The 21,764-nt window shown below is 36.5% G+C and overlaps 1 protein-coding gene across 9 annotated transcripts in view; it reads right to left on the bottom strand.

Annotated features, from left to right (window-relative positions):
- Positions 1–720: 720 nt before the first annotated feature.
- LOC149941127 (epidermal growth factor receptor kinase substrate 8-like) overlaps positions 721–21,764 on the bottom strand; it is a 54,044-nt gene continuing 33,000 nt past the window's right edge. For 4 of the 9 annotated variants that reach the window (XM_090180097.1, XM_090180098.1, XM_090180096.1 and 1 more), the window contains 20 exons: positions 15,982–16,066; positions 10,371–10,468; positions 7,584–7,664; positions 7,215–7,342; positions 6,981–7,151; positions 6,715–6,916; positions 6,528–6,649; positions 6,323–6,449; positions 5,921–6,245; positions 5,690–5,858; positions 5,179–5,360; positions 4,904–5,111; positions 4,660–4,833; positions 4,454–4,595; positions 3,072–3,122; positions 2,873–2,998; positions 2,524–2,764; positions 2,314–2,449; positions 2,079–2,241; positions 724–2,015 (listed from right to left, as the gene is read on the bottom strand). In XM_090180097.1, coding sequence (XP_090036223.1) covers positions 1,912–2,015; positions 2,079–2,241; positions 2,314–2,449; positions 2,524–2,764; positions 2,873–2,998; positions 3,072–3,122; positions 4,454–4,595; positions 4,660–4,833; positions 4,904–5,111; positions 5,179–5,360; positions 5,690–5,858; positions 5,921–6,245; positions 6,323–6,449; positions 6,528–6,649; positions 6,715–6,916; positions 6,981–7,151; positions 7,215–7,342; positions 7,584–7,664; positions 10,371–10,468; positions 15,982–16,040 — 3,009 coding nt within the window. In that variant the 5' untranslated portion in view covers positions 16,041–16,066 and the 3' untranslated portion in view covers positions 724–1,911. Of the gene's footprint in view, positions 2,016–2,078; positions 2,242–2,313; positions 2,450–2,523; positions 2,765–2,872; positions 2,999–3,071; positions 3,123–4,453; positions 4,596–4,659; positions 4,834–4,903; positions 5,112–5,178; positions 5,361–5,689; positions 5,859–5,920; positions 6,246–6,322; positions 6,450–6,527; positions 6,650–6,714; positions 6,917–6,980; positions 7,152–7,214; positions 7,343–7,583; positions 7,665–10,370; positions 10,469–10,838; positions 10,986–12,015; positions 12,104–14,681; positions 15,502–15,981; positions 16,067–21,764 lie in introns of those variants that run through there. The other 5 variants (XM_090180101.1, XM_090180094.1, XM_090180102.1 and 2 more) reach the window with 5 other exon arrangements.

The following is a 21,764-nucleotide window of genomic DNA, read 5'->3' as shown; positions in this document are numbered from 1 at the left end:
GATGTGTATGACGTGAGCGCCCCTAGCGGATTATTATTTTTAGAATAGTTTTTACATTGAAGTCGATATAACAACCGAGCGTGGCACTGAACTCCAACACGTTATAGTACAGTTTAGTGTTGTAAGTCGGAAAGTTTTCCGGAAAATTACCGAGGCCTTTTTTCCGGAAAATTTTGCGTATTTTTCCGAAAAATATTAAAAACGTTTTCATTTCATGATTTGTCTAATATATTGTTTGCAAATTTAAATAAAGCGGCATTTTCACCTCATTTTTTCTAATCTAAAAGTAAAACTAAACCTATAGACTAGTTTAAACTGGTTGAAATGTAACACTATTAATGTTTTTTAGTATGTTTAGTGATATTAGTCATTTTAAATCGATAAAAAGTTTAAAACATTAAAAACCCTTGAAAAGTAAATTATGTTTAAATTTTTTATTTTTCCGATTTGCGGAAAATTTTCCGCATTTTATTTTTCCGGAAAATTAACAACCCTAGTACAGTTTACAGGGGAAAATCCTTGCTCGCGGAATTTCGACGAATGTGTTGGCCGCTGTAGCGCGAACAGCACGTGATCAAAGTTGGCTGTGCCCATAAACACTGTCCATGCTGCGCCACCCCTTGACTCGTTTCCGTCAGCTTTTCAATATTTTCTTTAAGTTAAATTGTTGTTTAAATAAAATTGACATATATGTAAAACTTTCAACTTTAATAACGACTGATAGTTTTATAATAAACAGTAAAAAAAGTTTAAAAAACCCTGGAATGTTATATTAACTGTAGTTATTATATGGGGAAAAATTATATTTCGAACTAAAAAGTTTGATCTTATAAAAATTATAAATAAATCTATAGCCTACAGTATATAATTATAAAATCCAAATTTTACAAATTGGTCCTTGTATATGTTAAATCTAAGCTCTACACGAGGGTATATTTAGTTAGGTACCTTTGATATAAGACCAGGATACAAATACCACAAAAAATGTATACAAAGTTGATATTGTGTAGATTTTTAACAATATTATTAGTTATAAATTTTAAGTACATATCAGAATTATTCTGAATTATTTTAGGTTTTATTAATCTGTCATAATATTAAACCCGAGCTAAATGCCTTAAATATTACTCTTTGTCTCCGTAAATGTTCCCTGCTTGAGTTCTAATAGAAAAACAAGGCTATTTTTTATTTGTTATTCCAAGGCGATGGCAGTTTGATTTTTAAGGCATGATAGCTTGTATCATATGAGTTTGAGAAATCATTTGCGCTCGAGAAATCTAATTTCTGCTGAGAGTTATGTTCCAACAAATACATGTTTAAAACACTCATTAAAATCTATGGAAACTTCTCTATAAAACTACAAATACAGTCCAAAGTAATTGGCATCTTTTCTGATATTTAAATAACAGTCAGTGTCATTTACACGAAATTTCAAATTTCACACACCTTGCGCTTAATCTGCAGATAACTCTGTCTCTGTAATATGAAGCTGACTGATACTACATATGTATAAGATTTTGGGGGCTTAAAAATCTAAAATCACTGATACTACTGATACTAAGTACTTTTTGGTTTAGTAAACTCCTTTAGAAAGTTTTCTCACATAATACTACAATATTTACAAAAAAAATCATTTATGAAGACTAAAATTCAGAGGAATGCTCTTTAAAAATAGTAATTTAAACCAAATGGGTTTTCTTTGAAATAAGACTAGATATAAAAAAAAGCTAAGACTCAAATAATTCGCTTCTCTTGTAATTAAATATAATTATTTGGCATCTTCAAAATTATTTGAACCCGACTAGTTCATGGAATGTTTTATCTATAGTTATAAATTATAAATGGGCATTGAAAATTAAAAAAAAAAGTACTTTTTTATAAAAACTTTGTACCAAAAAAAGTCAGTCCCATTTACATCTCGATATTGCGAGAATCCATTATTTTTCGCCTTTGATCACGAAGTAATACTCTCAGTGTTTTACTGGCAACATTTACATCTGGTAAATTATCTTCATCTATTGTGAATAAAACTGATTAATTAAATTCAAAATATTATATTTGTTCAAATTTATATTGACCTTCGGAACTAAGATTCATTGATGCAACCATTTCTTGGGGACTCTGGGGTGGTAGAGGGGAAAAGGATTTATTCATGGAAGCTTCTTTTTCTTTCTTATTTTCAACTTTTCTTCTTCTTTCCTCTAAAATTGAGTTTAATTCATGTTCTTTGAAAGACTTGAACTGAAAGCAAAACAATTTTCTTTTCACACATTTTAAAGATTTATGAAAATTAACTTCCAAATGAGTTTTTACCCCGCATATATTTTTCTGTACAGTTAAATGGCTATGTAGTCTGGGACCTTCTTCAGATCCTAAAGCTTTCTCTAGCTGATTTCTCGTTAGGGCAAATATCATTAAGCCCGTTAAATCGTGGCAAGCTTTAGAAGCCCTGTAGAGTTGACAGAATTTACTTTAAAAAGTCTGAATATATAATTCTAGGAAAAATGGTTATACGAGGCTAACCTAGTGCTAAACCCTTTTTCTGTAAGCCAGTCTTGAACTTCATCAACCGAGGATTCCGGCGTCAAATAACTTCCATTTAAGTGTTCTTTTCTAACGCCCCATGGGTTTTTCGATTTGGGACGAAGAGTAACTCTTTCTTTCAACTCTTCATGAAACAAACTAACTGGTTCAGCAGGCTCTTCAAATTTCTTTGGTGGTTTTTGAATGCCTTTCAAAGGCTTTGTAGGTTTCAAAGATGATACTAAAGTACAGTTAGAAGTATAACTTAAATTGAAACTAATGCAGTACTACTTTGTTAAATTCTTTTTAGTGGTGAAATGGTTAGTTAAGCGTAATAAGTTTTGCCTACCTTTAGGAGGTGGAGACGGGGGAGGAGGAGGAACAGGGGGTGCCGGTGGCGGTGAAGGCTGTTGTTCAGAGTTATATTTTGGCTTCAAGAAAGAAGGCGGAGGAGCTGGAAAATCTTCTTTACTATCTAATAAATGGCACATCCTCCAATTCACTCCATTTATAACTCAATAGAATTACATTGATTCGGTCAAACTTACTATGGTTATTATTGGTCTCGTATTGTTTAGGCCTGTGGTTGTTAATAGGTTCTGTTAAGAAAAGAGAAAGACCAACACCGTAGAATTGTTAGTAAAGAAAATGAAAAATATTAATAATGAAGACCAAGTTAGAACATACGACGAACAAAACGTAACAATATAGAAAAAAGGATTGCGACAAAGGAAAAATCCTACAAGCCAGTCATAATGTTCTATAAGCAAATACCAAAAAAAAGCTAAACTAAAAACAATCTTCATTTTATTAGGATGGCAGCTACAACAGCTTAAAAAAATCATACAAAAAATAACAAAAGGCAATCTAGGCACATATTAAGGACCACCCCCGTATCTTTAAAGAAACAATTTGGTTTCTACCAATTAAAACAATCCCAAAAATTAAATGATAATTTGCCATATAAAATAATTGGCAATTTCTGGGTTATAAAAATTTTAATGTCAAACGCAATAACATTAAACCAAATCCATGAATTGAGACGACGTAACTGACCAGATTAGGGGAAAATAAAAATATATTCTATAAGAAATTTATTGTCAGTACTTATCATACATGTACTATATAAAAAAAATTAAGTAATGGAAATTAAATTACAATAGCCTGTCTTCTAGTTATTGGGGAAGAAATAACTTTCGGAAGACTTTCAAGGGGTTTCAAACAAATAGGAATATACCTGCTTTATCCTTAACAGTGAGCAACTTTAAAACAATAATATAATTCTATAAGTACACATACATAGAAACTAAGAATGCCTTACTTTTCGTCAAAAAATGCTAAAACAGTTATTGGCGATCAAAAGGGGGACTGATTTTTAAAGATATTAAATAAGCATTTACAGCACAAAAATTATATTTACAAACAATGCCTAGACTTAAAACGAGTTACGTTTTGGAGTTTAAATAATTAAAAATTATCATTTTTAAGCTACTCAAAAAAGTTTAAGTCTACTTAATTGGTGTAAAAAAATAAGTATATAAATTTTCAAAACATCAACTGGCTCTTCCAATAAAATAAATTGGTGCTGGGTGCTTTAAGTTTTAGCACCACTTGGTCCAAATCTTTGCGTATTAAATTAATCATGCTTACATAACGAACATGCCAAATGCTGACTAATAAAACGTCTTTGTTCGGAAAAAACTACCATTTGTTTGACAACACTACGCTCAAGCACATTAAAATGCGCCGCGATTTTTCTCTGTAAATAGTTTGAAGGAGAAATATAAAAATTGGAAAAGTGGACACTTGCGACAAAACAAAATGTTCCAAAAAAATTAAATTTTTCTGTGTATATATTTATATATGTATAGAGCAGGGTGGGTGGGATTTTGAATGGATGCACAGGGTGTTCAGAAATAACGGAATTCACCTTTTTTACCCTGCCTTTCTCGGCGGACCCAGTCGGCCGATGCTGGCACAGGTGCAGGAATTGTCGAAGGCCTGTGAGGATGGTCTGCAGTTGAAGGATGACCACTGGGGCTGCTGTCATCTCTACCGCTCGGAGAGTCACTCTAAAAACGCACCTTTGTTTTATTTTGGGTTGTATCAATATTAGATAAATTAAAATATAATTACAGGGCTGTAATAATGATCCCTAGAAGGACCTCGGGAAGCGTACAAAGGGTTGTTAAAAATATCTTCCTCTCCTCCTCCAGGTCCTGAACAAGAAGACACTATTGTGTGGGGAACATGAGCTACCTGACCTCTAATGTTGCGAGCTTTCCACCATTTACGGCTGTCATCTAAAATCTGAGTGAAATTAACAGTATTGTAAATTTTACGGAGGTTGATAAATTTATAGCTAAAACAAAATATATACCTCCAATACTTCTCCCCTGATTACAGATAATTCTTTATCGTTATTAGCAGTCCTTGGATACATAACTTGCACAACCTTAGCTCCACGAGCTTTTAAGTCTTCAGCCCACTGTTGCTGTTGCAACTCAAACTGGTGTTGAGGATCATTTCTAGGGTCCATTCTATCTATGGAATCTGTACTAAATTCGGATGGTGGAGACCTTCGATTCCTGTTACGGTAGACAAAGGATTTGAAGTCTCCACATGGAATCAAAATTTTTAATCCAAGAAACTAACCTCTCTTGAAAAGCTTCTCTGCGCCCCAATTCCATAGGATGGGCGTCGTACTGGTTGTTATCGTAAGCTTGGGGATGCATTCTATCAGGAGTGACTGGTCTTTCACTACTGTAATAATATTCACTGCCATAGCGACTATCTTTTTCCTGTTGAGTAGAGACTCTGTAGTTCCTCATTTCAGCCTTTTTGTTAGTGCATTATTCGAAGATTAAGAAAGGATTTGATAAAAGCCAAAATTTAACCAGAGAGAAGAGAAATAGGGAAAGTCTCATGAAATCCATGAAAGAGAAATGTAAAGTTCGAGCAGGGGTGCATTAACAGTTTTGGCGACTATAGACCTAGAAGGATTTTGGTGGCTAACCTCGAGTCTGGCCATCTTCAGGATTAGGTGGGTTAGACCATTACCTTGTTTGCCTATTGCGTTAATACACCCCTGAGTTTCAGGTGTACAATAGGGTAACCCATTCACTGAAAATCTTATTTTAAGCAGGAAAATGCTATAATATTTTACCTCTTCCTGCGCTCTTCTAATTTTATCTCTGTAAACTCTTTGAGCCTCTGAAGCAGCAGCGGCAGCAGTAACCTCAGCCCGTTCTCTCTCTTCACCAAAAGGATACTCGGGCGCCCAACCATCTGAGAAAACTGGGTGATAGCTGCCTTGGAAGCCTTTCCAAGATTCCCTGATAAGTTTTGAAAACATTTGTTGATTTTTGTTGAAACCAAACAATGTGCCTATCTTTACCTTGGAATTGACCAGGGATCTCCTAGACTATGCCAGAGATCACTCTCTTTGGACGTACAACAATTGAGAAGCAAATCAATAGCGTCTCTCGTGAGCAAAGGGGTAACCACTTTGGAAGCTAAATTGGGGCCGTAGTTAGAGTCCCTAGCTGCGTCTACTATAAGTGCCAGTGGCGTGAACAAAAAATGGATCAATTCAGGAGCATTAGGGTCGTGAATGTGACTTTTTAGTTTGGCCAGCAAGTTGAAAGACAACTTGAACTTTTGAAGTATGTCTACAAATTCTTTTTCTGGAGGTGGTTTGGCTCGCATGCTAAGCATTCCATCTGTTAAAGATGCAAAACTATTATTAACCCTTTTCAGAATCTAAATTAAGACAAAATAGTTCAGCCCATTTTTTTACCTCCCATATCTTTCTTTTTGGTTTTTCTAGTTTTACGGCGTCTTTCTAGCTCTTTATAAGCGGCTGCCGCATGTTGTAACCTAGCTATAAACCTTTCGATATCGTCGAAGCAATGATTCAGAATAGCCTAAGAGTTCAATTTCAGACATGTAAATACTTTGTTAATGAAGTAGGCTTATGTTTCATGAAAAATTTATGTTCTTACAACATCACGTTCATATTTGTCACTACCAGTTGAACTAGTTTCATCATTCGAGGTTTCCCTGGGATAAATAGTTGCCCTGTCGGGCCTGTTACCATGACTACTGCCAGCTCTGTGTAGAACAGCTGAAAAAAAAAAAAGAGGGTTTTGAGTAATCTTCTAGTAAGAATGTCAAGTTACAGTTCAATACCGTGAGGTGGGCCCACAGATGCAGCGGTGGCATTAAACATATTAACCTGTTCTCTAACATTTACACTGGGTGATGGAATACCATTTGTTGGTGTTTCAGGTGGCGTATTATTAGGCGGAGGTAAAATACGACGAGCATCCCTATATCCTGGTTTCCATTTACCACTGATGAACATTTTCATTTCATCCACAACTTCTTGAGCCTAAAAAATGAATGAAAGTGAATATACATTGGAGAATTCAAATTATCAAATTTAGGAAACTTACAGAGACTCTGACACATTGGAAAATGTGCATTTCAGCTGGAGTTTGATTTTTATTTTTTGGATCTTCCCTAACTATGTATATGAGGATATTGTTGTAAAGTTCCCGAGGGTCATTACTGGTATATGCCGTCGGTTCGCTGATTAATGACATGGGAAACCTCTCAACTACGTCCTACAAAACCCAATTAGTCTCTTTTAATAATGGACAATTACCAGAAAGTTTTGAAAATCTTACCCCATTTTCATAATCTATGATAACAACCCATTTCTTTTCAAGGCGAAGCTGCATTTTTTGGGTCCAAATACCATTGGACTTCTCCATAAGAAGTAATCTCTTGAGACCATCTTTAGGAGCCACCAAACCTTAAAAAAAATTAAAATTTTATGATCTTTCACACAATATCAACTAAATTTAAAGGGTCACATTGGCTTTTGAAACCATCTGGGAGGAAATTGAATAGCTCTTCCAGTTTTGAACATGGTGATGGGAGAACCAACCAATCATATTCTATAATTTTTCCAGCTTTATTTGACAAGCTGACGCGGGAAAATGTTTTAAATTCAAATGCTATTGTGGCCCTTTAAATTACTTGATTTCTCATACCATGTTGTTGGCCAACCGAAAAGGTTGCTAAATGTTCCAACAGAAAAGTAGGACCCTCATCATTCGAATCACTCTGTTGATCTAAGAGAGTATGAAATAAGGAAAGCAGGCTTTAAATCTGAAATTTTTAAAGTACGGCACTTCCTATTCATCACCCGCAAACTTTTATTGTGAGATTTCAGCGAAACTCAAAATTTGAGTAACGTAATGTGGTCGCTGCACGAGTTATATTTTTGTCGCTCGTTTTATCAATTCCTTATGCATCAGCTTTGATGTGAATATGGAGAAAAAGACAGGAGTGGTGCTGTAAAACATTTTTAATGCCAGCAGGAGGTAAGATAACAAAAGTCCAAAAAAAGGGTTGTAAAAACTGTCTTTTTTTTGCGCTTGAAGACACCAGCTGGGGAATTAAGAGGCTTTGCCTTCATGTGGGGAAAATAGAACTGGACCCCTTTTTGTCATCTCGCTGGCATCACAGTGACGCCTTTTACACGATGTTAGGAAATTTAAACAGTGGCGTAAGTTGCAACTTTGGAAAAAGCATGGGTGAAATTTAGCTCTTGGCCAAGAAGGGGGCAGAGGCTGGGTTCTTTGGTCCTGAACCTGCCGTTCCTATACACTCTAGCATAGTGCGCGGCCTTACCTCAAATTCTATGACTGACCGTCAACGCCAGCTTTGACTAGAGATGGATGGTCAATGGCAGGCTAAAGAGTTTCTCGGGCCCCTCTAGGCAGAGAGCAAAAAAGTTGCTCTCTTTCCCTAAGTCCCATATCAGTTAGGTCGTTGGCCTACTAACAGGCCACTGCCTACTTAACAGACATCTTTATTTGATTGGAATCAATGATGATCCAATCTGTAGGGCTTGTCAGGTTGAGGAGGAAACTTCCTCTCATGTACTTTGTAGGTGCGATTATTACAGGGCCCAAAGTTTCGAGCATCTTGGTATGCATCAGTTGGAAACCTCTGATTTCTATAACATGCTGGCCAAATGGATTCTCCATTTTGTGTCAGATATTAGACTTTTTAAGTCAATGTTTGAGGTTGCACAATTTATCACTGGTTGAAGTGCATGAATGGGCATATCTATCGGCCCTTCTCCCCACTCATCAATAATAATAATAATGGGCGAAGTTAGGCTGAAATTACTCTTCAGCCCCTTAGAAAGGCACTGTCAATAAGTATGACACTTCCCACTGTTTAACTGATAAATTTTCTTACCGAACATTTTTTAAACACTAACACTCTCGGCCAGTTTCTACTTTGATTTGCAACCAAACTGAGTTGTATAGTGTCGTACCTGATAGTAGTATATTTTGCCTTGGGCATATTTAGACACTAGGGTCTCTGTGATTAACTTACTCTTTAACGTAATAATTTTTGTTGTTATACTTATTGGAATTATGTAACTTTTGGTAAAAATAAAACTTGCGTGTGAAGAAGCGCTATACCCATGGAATAATACGCTAACATTTATAGTAGATTACTTGATACTCATAGAAATACTTTATTTTCCTTTACTATATAAGTCTAAAAGCATACGTTACGTATGATTTAATCAGTGGTTTATAAGATATGTCAAGCTTTGAATACATGCGTAAAAGCACAGGCTCCTATATTTTATAAAATATAGGAGCAGGGTCCCTATGGAAATTTCTGATCTAAAATCCCTGACTTTTCCAGTTATCCCTGATCAATTTTTGCCAATATCCTGACCTTTTTGTTTATATTTTTGGACATTATTATTATTTTAGGTAAAAAATTCTTTGTTAATAAGGTGGTTTGGTTTACTAATTAAAATCCGTGACTACCTATGAAATTATTTAAATCCCTGACTTTTTTCCTCCAGTATACAGATCCCTGTCTTATCCAGGTTCTGTACGAACACTGAGGAGGCAGTGGTAAAAGGAAACATAAAAATGTTTAAGTAAAATGCTGCGAATATTGCGACCAAAAACTATCGCTACGCCCTCTTTGGCTAATAGCGTTTGCTTTAATAGCAGACGCTATTAGATTTTCTTCATCGCTATTCGTAAATTTTGGAATTCAGAAATAATGCAACTCGCATTTTAATATAATTATTGCATCGTTTGCTTATATTTGGTAAGTTTATTTAAGAAAAAACGTTATGACTTCTACCTCGGAGAAGCTATAGCTGTAACGCCACCCAGACTCGTTTCGGTAGAAACGGAAAATTTAAATGAAAAGATTTAAAATTTTTCTTCGTAAGAGTCAAGCAAGTCGAGAAAATAAGAAGCAGAGTGTTTTTACATTGAACTGACCAATTTCTCAATTTTTAATTTTGCTTTTATATTCTTTTTAGTATATCTCAATTATTAGATTATTATTGCAATTATTATAGATGTAAAATTAAACTTTTTTTCTCAAAATGGGGGTTTTAGACTTGTTTGACTTTTGGTCTAAGGTAGCGCAATAGGCAGTGATTAAAAGACTGACTTTTTTCTTTTTTACTCTGATAATATTTAATTTGAAGTCGGACTTTTAGATGGCGCTACGGTAGAATTTAAATCGCAGGAAACATTTTACATTTACGTTTTTAAGTGTCTGTCAAAATATGAAACAGGATGTATTAGTCAGCCTGATAATGTAAATTTTTTGGAAAACCAGCTTGATAATTCCTATTGGCACGTTTCAAGCGATTAGAATTACCAGTATGAGATATATTATATGCTGAAAAAAAAGTACTACCAGAAGTTGATAACAAACCCCATTAAGAGGTATTCTGGTATTACCTCGAAATCTTATAAAGAATAAACGCGTCCACTCACCCGAGCTATAACCATTTGAATATCTGGAGCCGGCTCTCATTTCAACGTCTCGTCTATGAGGGGACATCCCTCGTTTTCCCAGTTGAGAATCGAAGCCGCTAAAGAAAAAGAAAAATTCCATACTTAATAAATTTAATACATCCTCCGGGTAAGACCTGGCAGGCCGATTGAAAAAAGTAATGACTTTAGTGTGATTTCTAAAATTTCACTATTTAGAAATTTATAGCTTGAAGACGTTTATAATAACGCGGAATAGATTTATTTCACCGTGGGCCATTGAAAGATCTAAAAACTAATACGTTTTAACGTAGTTGTACTTTTTTTTAAACCATATTTTTTAAAACTAACGCGTTTGACCTCAAAGTAAAAGTATTACGCAACCTCTCCCCGACAAAAAAAATATTAAAACCAGAAAATAAAATTACAACGGTGAAAAGTAAAAATGATATAAACAGGCCGATTTCGAACCTTGAACGATAGTTTGAAATGCATTTTAAGTTTTAGTCGTTCCAGTAAAGTACTTTACCAATTTGCCCGTTCGTTATCATCCGCGAGCTAAAGAAACCTTTCGCGCGTAACATCGACCGTAAAGAGGCAAAAGTGATAGCGAACTACCGTTACCAAGTTTTTAATAATGCCCGAAACCATGTCCTTAATAACCGAGTTGACTTTCCTTTTGCCAACTCCCTTAAACGATCGAAATTGCCCTAACTGATATCGCTAATCTAATCGACGTATTCTCATTTAAAAAAAAAGTTTTTCTCGGCCAGATACGAGCTTAAAGCCCCATTTTCATGCTCGCTGGTAGCGGATAAAAATCGTCAAAATTCGCTTCCGCCACTCGCAAGCGTGAAAATAAAGCTAAAATATCTGTTTGAAACCGATCGACGCGGAAAGTGAAAAAGTGTATAGCTGAAGCGGATTTTGACGATTTTTACCAGCTACCAGCGAGCATGAAAATGGGGCTTTAGGGCTGGTTTTCACTAGAGCAAAATCGCCACGACGGTGGGCGTCAGCGTAAAAAAAAATCCCCGTTAGGCCAATGCAATATTTTTGCGTCGACTCTCACCGTTGTAGCGTTTTGGCCCTAGTGAAAACCAGCCTTTATGCCTTTTTAAGATAACCTGGAAATTTAAAGGGTCAAAAATATAATTGATGTCAGTGTGTCAGTTTATTAAAGATTGTTTAATGCCCGGTAAAAAATTATTTAAGTTTTGACATTCTGAAAACACGAAAGAAAAATTTTCAACTTAAAAATATTATCATAACGTATCCATTAATTTAAAGTTTACAGGATAACACTATTAATTATCAAGGGAGAATAAACAATGTCAGATATTATATCTTTGGAATAAAGTTACCTGTTGTAATTTTTGTAGGATATTTCGCGGTCATAATCTATTTCAGCATACATAGCTATGCCTAGTACGTAAACTAACAAAGTATATTTAAAAAATAAATAACTTTCAACCAAAATTTGCGCGGGTACACTCTTCGTAAGCGTTCTCGTGCGTCGCACCACCACCGCGCATTATGGGAGCGTATTTTGACTGCATTTCTTACCAAGACGAAACTGACGCTAAAATTTTTCATGCACATACATAATGCGCGCGGCAATCGCGGATATGAATGAACTTTCGGTTACCTTTTTTCTTAGGTGAAATGACGGTTGGCATTTAGGGAGACATTAGATCGAGTCTAGATGAACCAGCGGCGCGACGACCCGACTTATGGTAATCGCGGGTTAGTTACGAGCCAACAGGGTTTCTTAGAAAGGAATGATCCGTGAAATAGTAAAATGCGCAATCGCTACAATTGTCTGGAAATGGCAGATAGCGATAGCATGCGTGTTTATCATTTGTCGTCTGCATTATCAACGTGACATTCTTGCACCGCGTTTCTATGATAGTAAAGAATAAGTATCTTATTTTCCTATCCGATACATTTGATTTGCGCTTAGCTATAAGACGTGAGTTTACATCTGAACACAAATAAATATTATGTACAAAAATACGCGGGGCAATCGTTCTGTGTTGATATTTCACGCGCTCCCTTATAAACTACATGGCTATAGCAAATATGAAAACGATAGAATAATTTTACAATCTTGGACAGTTAAATAATTCCGTCAATTTTCGTATAACTCAATTGTTTAGGTATATTGATGGGATTATACTAGAATTTAATATTCCTAACCAAAGTTTAAATTGTTTTTTTTTCATTTCCACTAGACTTTTCTAACTATTTAAAATTGACCGATATCAAATTTGCGTTTTAGCGCACTACACTACCACTATGTTATCGCTTTTGTCAACCGAATCCCATTCGACCAACATTTTGTTTGCTCACAAGTGAAAGCATGAAACCTAACCTAACCCGGCCACCTGAATTTATGTCTTCAAAAGTCGCTTGATGACTTAGGCCTAAGGTGGTGCCTTGGGTATTAGCCTAGCAGCCCTAGCTAGCTGATTAAATAAACAGATTTCAATTTTTTATTACTTTTTCGAATAAATGGGATTGCAAAATTAAAATTCGATCAATTGGGAAAGTATATTTTTTTATTCGATTAATTGGGAATTCGACCCAATGGTATATTCCCGTTGGATAGAATCCTATGTTATTGGGTTAAGCACGCTATTTATATATTTGAAAAAATACCTTAACAGGTAGTTGTATTTTCACGGAAAAATCATTTTAAAATTGTTCCATTAATAAAATCATGTCCCGTGCAAATTGACTAGCTGGCGCATGTTTTAAGATGTTGATTATAAGTAGGGATGCACCGATATGGGTACAGCCGATATATTGACCGATATTAACAAGGCTATCTATCGTAACAGTAGTTTATATGATAAAATCATTATAATAGACGGTTCGGTTCAGTGCACTGTCATAGCATTTTATTCCAATTTTTCATTAAGGGGGAAGACTACAGTGTCCATTGTCTGAACTCTTTTAATTTTGTATTTTAACTTATAAAATTAATATCTAAGTGTAGGACCGCCGCTTGTTTAGTGCTTAAAATAATTTTGACAATCTTAAATTTAAAAGTAATTAAGTTATTACGTTTTAATTCGGACCCCCGGAGCTAAACGAGTTGGACAAGCGCCCAAACTACCCTTTAGTTAGGACCTGATATCTCGTTAACTATTAATATTAGAATTAAAATTATTTTAAGCACTAGAGGAAGGTTCAGCCTAATAAGAAAAATATAATTCAATTATGTAATTGTTATAACAGAAACGTTCAGCTTGAACGAAAAAGAGGATTTTACCGTATTCTTCCCCCTTAAAAGAAGTTTGCAAGAAAATGTATCTTTTCAATTTACGTGATACATATTTTCTATCACAAATCGAATAGTTTTTTCATCGAAAATTGTTATTTTAAAGTTTTTCCTGAAAATATTTTTCTTCGTTTAAGCCGATATTGGCCGATACCGATATTAGAAAAATAGGCCGATATATCGGTGCATCCCTAGTTTATTATAATTTATATTTAATTACTTTTCAGTTTTTTATTCGTCCCTGCTTAAAGATAAAAATTAAATAAGATGTCACCCCCAAAAGGCGAGTCGGATGATTCGTACGAAATATTTATTATTGATCCGATTACAAAACGTAAAATATAATGAAAATATAATTTTTAAATTATAGCATTGTAAAATAAAAATCTTAAAATTTATTCCGTATTGATTGAGAGTTTCAGCATTACTGAATTCAAGTTGCGTATAAAGAGGATGAAACCTACGGGTGGTCACTTAAATAATCAGGTGTAGAATTAGGGAAAAATTGTGATCAATCAAAAGTTTTTTTTTCGAAAAATCAGTAATAATGTACTTTATATTGGTAAATTGTGTTGCAGACGAGAGTACCAAGCGTACAAAATATTTTGGGTGAAACTTCGTACCTATCAGAAATTGATTTGCCCGATTTTTTTAGGGTAATTTTCAAATTCCCTGACCTTTTGGAAACAATTTCCAATTCCCTGACCTTTTGGAAACATTTTCAAATTCCCTGACCTTTTGGAAACATTTTCAAATTCCCTGACCTTTTGGAAACATTTTCAAATTCCCTGACCTTTTGGAAACATTTTCAAATTCCCTGACCTTTTGGAAACATTTTCAAATTCCCTGACCTTTTGGAAACATTTTCAAATTCCCTGACCTTTTGGAAACATTTTCAAATTCCCTGACCTTTTGGAAACATTTTCAAATTCCCTGACTTTTACAGGTCGTATACGAACCTTGTACTACGCTCTCTAAATCGATTAAAAATGATCCCTGTAAACGGGCACAAAGATGATAATCCTTACTCATCGAAATCATCTTCCTCGGGAGGATAATCTCTGCTAAACAGATCCTCCTCGGCTTCCTTCTTTTTCTTCTTCTTATCCTTATCCTTTTTCAGTTTCATGATCACCGGATACTATATTCTTCAGACACGAAACGCGGTAGAAGATATTCAATTCCACAATTCGTCAATTAATTAATCCAACGATCGATAAGCACGCGCACAAATACAATTGAATGAAAATCGGACTTCAATCTCGTTAAAATCGCGAAAACGATCTTGATCGAACGCGCGCGATGTCTTCGTAAAGTCAACCCAAGAACCAAATCAGCGTGGCAAAATGTAGAACGATTTTCGAAATCGAAACCATTGAAAAAAGGGGGAAAATAATAGCGAAATCCGCAGCGCGCAAAAAAAGCCTCTTTTCCAGGTCGTGGCGTGAATATCGCGCCGTTCCCCAATGGCGCCCGCTAAACGACTAAAATTTCGAGTGAGAAATATTGGCAAACTACGCCAGAAAACTTTTTTCGGGTCATATAGAGAACCGCAGCCGGCGGGTGGGTGAGAAAATGAGAAATGGCGAAAGCAAACAGGTGAGATAAGGTAAAGCTTAACCCGTCAGGGGCTAGGAGCCAGTTTCGTTCGGGTGGACGTACCTTTCGAGCGCTTACGTACTTTGTAAATATCGAAACAAGGGCGAGTGTTCGTGACGTTGAGAAAAGATCCTACCTACACCGAACCACGAAATCGCCTAGTATAACGAGGATTTGTTAATTGGATTACGGTAGAGGGCAGACAACTCCGTAAGACTGTACGGAGTAAGGTTGAGATAACGCTATTCGAAAAATTACGCGTTACGAGCGATATTTAAACCTAGTTCGTGAGCGGTTTTTACGTACCGACGAATTAACTTCCAATTATATCGGTACGGTATCGCGTTACTATGGAAACAGAAGATGGTTCGTAAATACTAAAAAGGCGTAATTTTAAATTCGACTCATTTACAGAAAAAAATGCTATCTCATCCAGTAAAATAAATAAGACGAAAAAAAATGTAGAAAATTTGCCAGTTATGGGGTAAAGTTTGCGCTTCATAAATCAACTATAAAACACGTAATGGATAAAGGGGAGGAGGATTACGAAATTTATGGGGCCACAATATAATGACGTAACCCATTATCCTAGCGTATAATAGAACGATAGAATAGAGCCTATATATACATACATACATACATACATACATATAGTCAAAACACAAAATATTCCCAAAAACGGATACAATTTAATATTAATACTACTAGATAATAAAAACAATTACGTACTTTACATCCACCGCATTACTAGGCCAGAGCGAATCACTAGCATTCGTTACTCCTGGCATCCTTTACCGATTTCGAAGCGAGACACCTACGGAGAGAACAACAGAGCGAAAATTTTAACGAAATGGATTGCGAAACCGCGTTTGATAATGAAGATGGTTAATTCTCATACGGTTATAGGCGCTACATTTTGTCTATGGAGAAAAAGGGTGGAGAAGAGATACTAGAACCGAGATAAATTTTAAATGATTTCAAAGCCATTGTTATAGTTCATCGTATCAATGAGTCGGAAAGCCGCGACGGAAATTGTCACCCATCACCCCGCCATTACATTTCTACATTATCATTCCAAGAGGTCCTAACTAGAAAACAATGGAAGACGGCCATTTTTAATTCAACCCAGGGGTGAAACGCTTTCAATAAGTCCGAGACATTTTTCTCATCATAGACGGAAGATGAGTTTGCGAGACAATAACCGCTTCAAATAAGTCCAAATGTAACGGGGAAAAAACCAAGTCGGGGAAAATGGCCCGCGGGGAAATTTATAAACAATGAAGGAAAAAATATATCAAGAGTAGCGGTAATTGTAATTTATTCAAATACTATTAACCCAACAGCGTAAGTGTTTAAAATGGCAAGCCAACCGTATCGAGGTGTTAAGCTTAGGTTTAAAACAAAACTGCTGGCCTCTCCCGCTACGCCGAATATGTCAACTGTTTACAATGGAAATAAAACCCCCTCGGACCCCCCGCCGCGAGAGCGACAGATTCCAAGAGGAATCGGAATTCTTCGTTTATCTATTTCGCCGTATAGGATGAAGGGGGGAGGTATTGTGACTCGATGATAATTTCGTAAAAGTCGCCCTAGCTCGAACGTCACGACTAAAATATATGAAACGCGCCGCTGTAAAAGGGGAACTGCGGTACGTAGCGGTGACCTAAATACCTGCAAGTTATATGTAGGCCTTTTAAAAAATCCTTAAGACTGGTTTTACTTACGACGAGGGTTGGTTCGAAATATAAACCAAAGGCGAAGGGGGGGGGGGGAAAGCTTCGCATTTCAAAGAGTCGACCTATAATTAAGAAAACTAGCGGCAGGGGGTGGACATTTTTTATCCCTTCTCCTTACGATTGGGAAATATTTATACCCGTTTGTAGAGAATACCCTCCAGTTATATATACAAGTTAGCCATATATACGATAGGGTTAACTCTTAATACTCCAAAAGGGGAATTTGATTTAGCGCGTTACTACTAGCGCCACCAGGTGACTCCGTTAATGATAAGTCGGTATAGCTTTGACGCGATTACGATCTTGTTGGACTAAGCCTAAATTGCCTATCGCCTCCGAATTTCTCAGAAATCAATTATCTAAATGGGATATTTACGACAGCAGGGTCAATTAGTCGTGATGATAAAGTAATTTCCTTAATTACGTAATTTAATCAAATAAATTGAATCCCGGTTTCGCTTACCGGAGGATGGAGATCTACGCTATTTGGGAAACCTTAAGACTATAATGATACGAAATCAATCGTATCTAACTTCTGGATCGTGTCTGTCGGTACTTTCGGGGAGAAAACGAACGCTTTAAATCCATCGCAAGATCTCTTAACTCGGTTCGGGGTTTTTTCTCTCTATCGCGTTAACCGGAAAAATAAAAATTGGAAAAATTCTTCGCGGTTTCTACTCTACCGTGAGAAAGGGAAAAACTTGGGCAATACATCATTTTGTTTTTAAATAAGTGTTTAGATTCTCCCCAAACGCGTTTTGTAATGTATACAAAAAGTACAGTTTCCTAACTTTTCTAGACGCCTTTTAGGAAAGCCGAAGTCTTTATAATTTTGAAGAATAACTCGAAAAACCTGAAGTTTTCTGATAAAGTAGTACATTTACGAGCGAGTATGTTTAGAAGATGATTACAGCTTAGCGTAAACGATATTTACGAGATGACCTTTATTTTGTAGGTAACTCCGGGATGGATAAATAAAATTTATCAAAAACCTCCCCTACTCGTTGGGTTACCCGCAAAACGTGAGGGAATGCGGTTAGAACATTTTTACAGGGGTTTGGCCCATTTTCGCCTACTATCTAACCAGTGTCGAATTTTCGCGTTCGTAGGCACTTTGTTTCCGGAAACGTTCTTCAAAATGTTGTTAAAATTTATCCGCATCTTATGCCTTATGTTAAATAAGGCAAAGGCTTACGTTAAAAAATCCTAGAAATATATCACAAATACCAAAATAGAATTTTACCACAAAAATGGAAATATAGAAATATACCTTTATTTTAACCAACAAATAACTATAGCGGAACGGAATGTGTAAGGAACTAAGAAATTTATTTTCACAACAAACATAGCGCGCGCACACCGACAATAACGCTTCTCGAGAAATCTTTGGATCGAACTTTGCGGGGTTAGATCGAAGTATATTCTAAGAAATTGAAGGCGCACGCGATATCGTTACGGTAAAGGGGCTCCCAATAAGGAAAGATTTTCAGACCATACGCTAAAATACTGGGTGTTTTTTTTTCAACTCTCCAAACCTACCCGATCATCACGCGAAGTAAACCTAGAAAATATTGAACTACACGACGTATATAGTTTCGACGTATCTACTAGTCGAAGTATAAGTATATATATTTTGCTTATCAAAATCCATTTTTCGGGCCCATTAACCACGCATGACGAAGAATATGTACGAGGAAAAAAACGGGGCAAATACGAGAAAAATACGGAAGAAAATACAAGAAACTCTTTCAAACTGCTGTCCAAAAAAAAGAACTAAAACTATATCAAAATGTCCCAAAACCGAGCATAAAAATATATACAAGGTGTTTGGAAAATGTTGGATCAAAATAAACTTTCTCCCAGCAGCCAGCAGGTTTGACCCCACACCTTGACTTTACTACAGTATTCAAAAGAAGCCACTGGCAAATGTACGAGAGATGGGTTTATGGCAACAAACACAGCACCCCAAATAAGGAGAACGCAACCCGTCAAAAGTCGTACATTTTCTTGAGTACAATTTTCATTGGTTAGACGCTTTAGCGCCTGCTGCCGTCGGAAAGGGAAAATTCGGAAATTATCTTCCCCCTTTCCGTAAAACGTTCAGCGTAAAGGCTCGTCCAATGGAATTTGTACACAACACTTCGTTAGCGTGTTCAGGGTGACCAGGGAAAAGCTTTGAAAATTTTATAGGAAAAATAGGAATTTTAGGGGCGAATTATAGGAAAATACAGGAAACTAAATAGGCGAATTATAGGAAAATATAGGAAACTAAATAGGCTAAGAAAAATATGGGGAAAATAATAAGGTACTTATTGCATATCGGTATACTTTGACTCGAATCACCTAGAATATTGATAATGTTTTGTACACTGCTTTCTTGCATTATTGGATCACTTAGCGGATTTACAAAGCTCGTATATTTCAAGATATTGTTCGAAAATGGCAGTATTTACAGTAGATGATGATACGTACAAAAAAGTTCTTTAATTTTCAAAACACCGTGAAATTATAGGAAAATAGGTAAGAATAAGGCAAATTATAGGAAGGCATTAAAAATATAGGAAAATATAGGAAATATAGGAAGTCTGGTCACCCTGCGTGTTTAAAGGATAGCTGCGTTCTCCTTGTGTTTGTTGCTCCTAGATGGCGCGAATGAGAAGTACGAAAGTCTGGTGACCAGCTTAATATATAAATGGGGTGTAAAATCGATACCCGAAGGGCGCTATTTGGGTAGGAGTCCGTTTCAAGACACTCCCCAGAGTTACGCGGGTGAAAATTGATTTTAACTAGTGGTGGAACTTAAGCGAAGTTATGGTTGGTGTTTTTTCGGTTTAAAAACGTCGGGGAGTCGAAATTCAAGGTTGCTCACGAATTCCGGGAGATATTTTAACAAATTACAACGCGAGGGGGGAGTCGAAACAGGGGGAGGATTTAAACCTAAACGAAGACGGATGACGGTTGCTTCATTCTTCATTGTTTTAAAGAGTAACTATCTGGCGTACCTTTAAAACCGTACACCGCGAATAAAACGCGGTTAACTAAAACGATTGACCTTACAACGACCACGCCTCGATTCTAAGGTCAATGCCGACAAAAGCCATTTATATCATTGTGTTAAGAATGATTTCGCGGCGCTCTTTCTTCATTCTTACTTATAATCGGCCAGTCAAACGTAATAAATGTTCCTATTTTTGAAATGCCATTTCAATAGCGCAAGGACGCGTAGAAAATGAAGTACAGTTACACCTATTCATTTATCATATTTCGGCATACTTAAAAATTGAAAAATATGTATTAGTTCGTAACACTTTCAGATGGCGCGTAATTTAGGGCGATTACCACTGGGCGTTGTTACGGAGACATTCACGAAGCAGGGTTGCCACAGTTTTCCCACAATCAAATTCCACGACTTTTCCAGGTTTTCCCTGACCATCTCCGGAGATTTTCCCTGGCTTATTTTGTGCCAAGATTGTATTTTTTTAAAGCTATATTTTAGAAAAAGTTTCGTATTTGCAACCGAAATTAATTTCCCTGATTTTTAGACCCTGACTTTTCCAAGAATTCCAGGTACCGTGGCAACCCTGCGAGGTTAAGAAAACACGGTACAACTTACGATAAAGTTTCCAAGTTAACGGTCGATGCATTTTCAAGAATGGAGTTTTGCTTAGTAGTTTATTTGTCCAAGATGAAAGAGTACTTTCCCGTTCATAGCGTCCAACGCTTAACCTCCTTTTGGCGTGACAGCCTGCTTTCCCCGAAATAATTTGCACTCCTTTAACCCATTCGCGATGTTAATTTTTCACCCTGAAATGGTAGTCGAAACTAATCGCTAAAATCCAAAGTGACGGTCGTCGAGTCTATTTTTAAGTTTATCGTCGCGATGATCGAATTCGATTTATAGCCGTTCAAATTGAGCGCGAGGTCGTTCCCCCCCCCCCCCCCCGTATCCACAGCAACATCTACAACGGGAAAAGAGGAATTATCGTCCGTTCTCATCTGACACCGATTTTGGCAAAAGGACGAGAAGAGTTGAAGAAACCAGGACTGGCTCGCAATGGTCCAATAAGTCCGCTTTTCCCCGCGCGACCACTGGCCAGATTGAAAATCGATTATCGTCCATCATCGAGTGCATTTGCGCAAACGCCGAAATTGAAATACCCCCTCCCTGCTTCAAAATATACCGTGGCACTAATACAATTCAAAATTTGTTAATCAGAGTGCTTCAATCAAGGTTATGGACTTTTTTAGCGCAAATAGCATCCCCCGCCAGAGGGGAGTAAAACATGTCTCGAAGCTAAAAACATTCCTCGAGTTTACGTTGAAAATATATGGGGGGTATGCCCGAGAATTCCGCGTGAATTTCAAGGCTAATCAGTTACGGGTCGAGCCGCGATCGTGCCAACCCCCCCCCCCCCCGCATTTAAAAGGATGAAAATCAATGGAGATAATATATTTCGAAAAGGGTGACGCTCCTCAAAAACAGACGCCTAATAGCGCCACTTTTGGAACGTTACCTAATAGTTCCAATTTACGCTTGAAAGGGGGTAATGTCTGTACGCAATAAGGGCAAAACCGCGGGTACGAATAGAATTAATTCGCAATCAGAAATTGAAAGCGACGAACCCATCTTTTTCGCTCCGTTCAGTCCTTTAATATTCGTTTTTCTAAAGAGCAACGGGAAATTTGCAACGATTTCGTAAATGGAAAACCCACTTTTTTACACGATAAAGATGGGAGGCATTTTTTTATATCGTTTACATAATTCGACCCCAAATT

This window comes from Leiobunum rupestre, chromosome 6, assembly GCF_980474605.1.
Source record: "Leiobunum rupestre chromosome 6, qqLeiRupe1.1.hap1, whole genome shotgun sequence".
NCBI classification, from domain to species: domain Eukaryota; kingdom Metazoa; phylum Arthropoda; class Arachnida; order Opiliones; family Sclerosomatidae; genus Leiobunum; species Leiobunum rupestre.
Note: the sequence above shows the minus strand (reverse complement) of the source record. Positions and strands in the feature narration are given on the sequence as shown.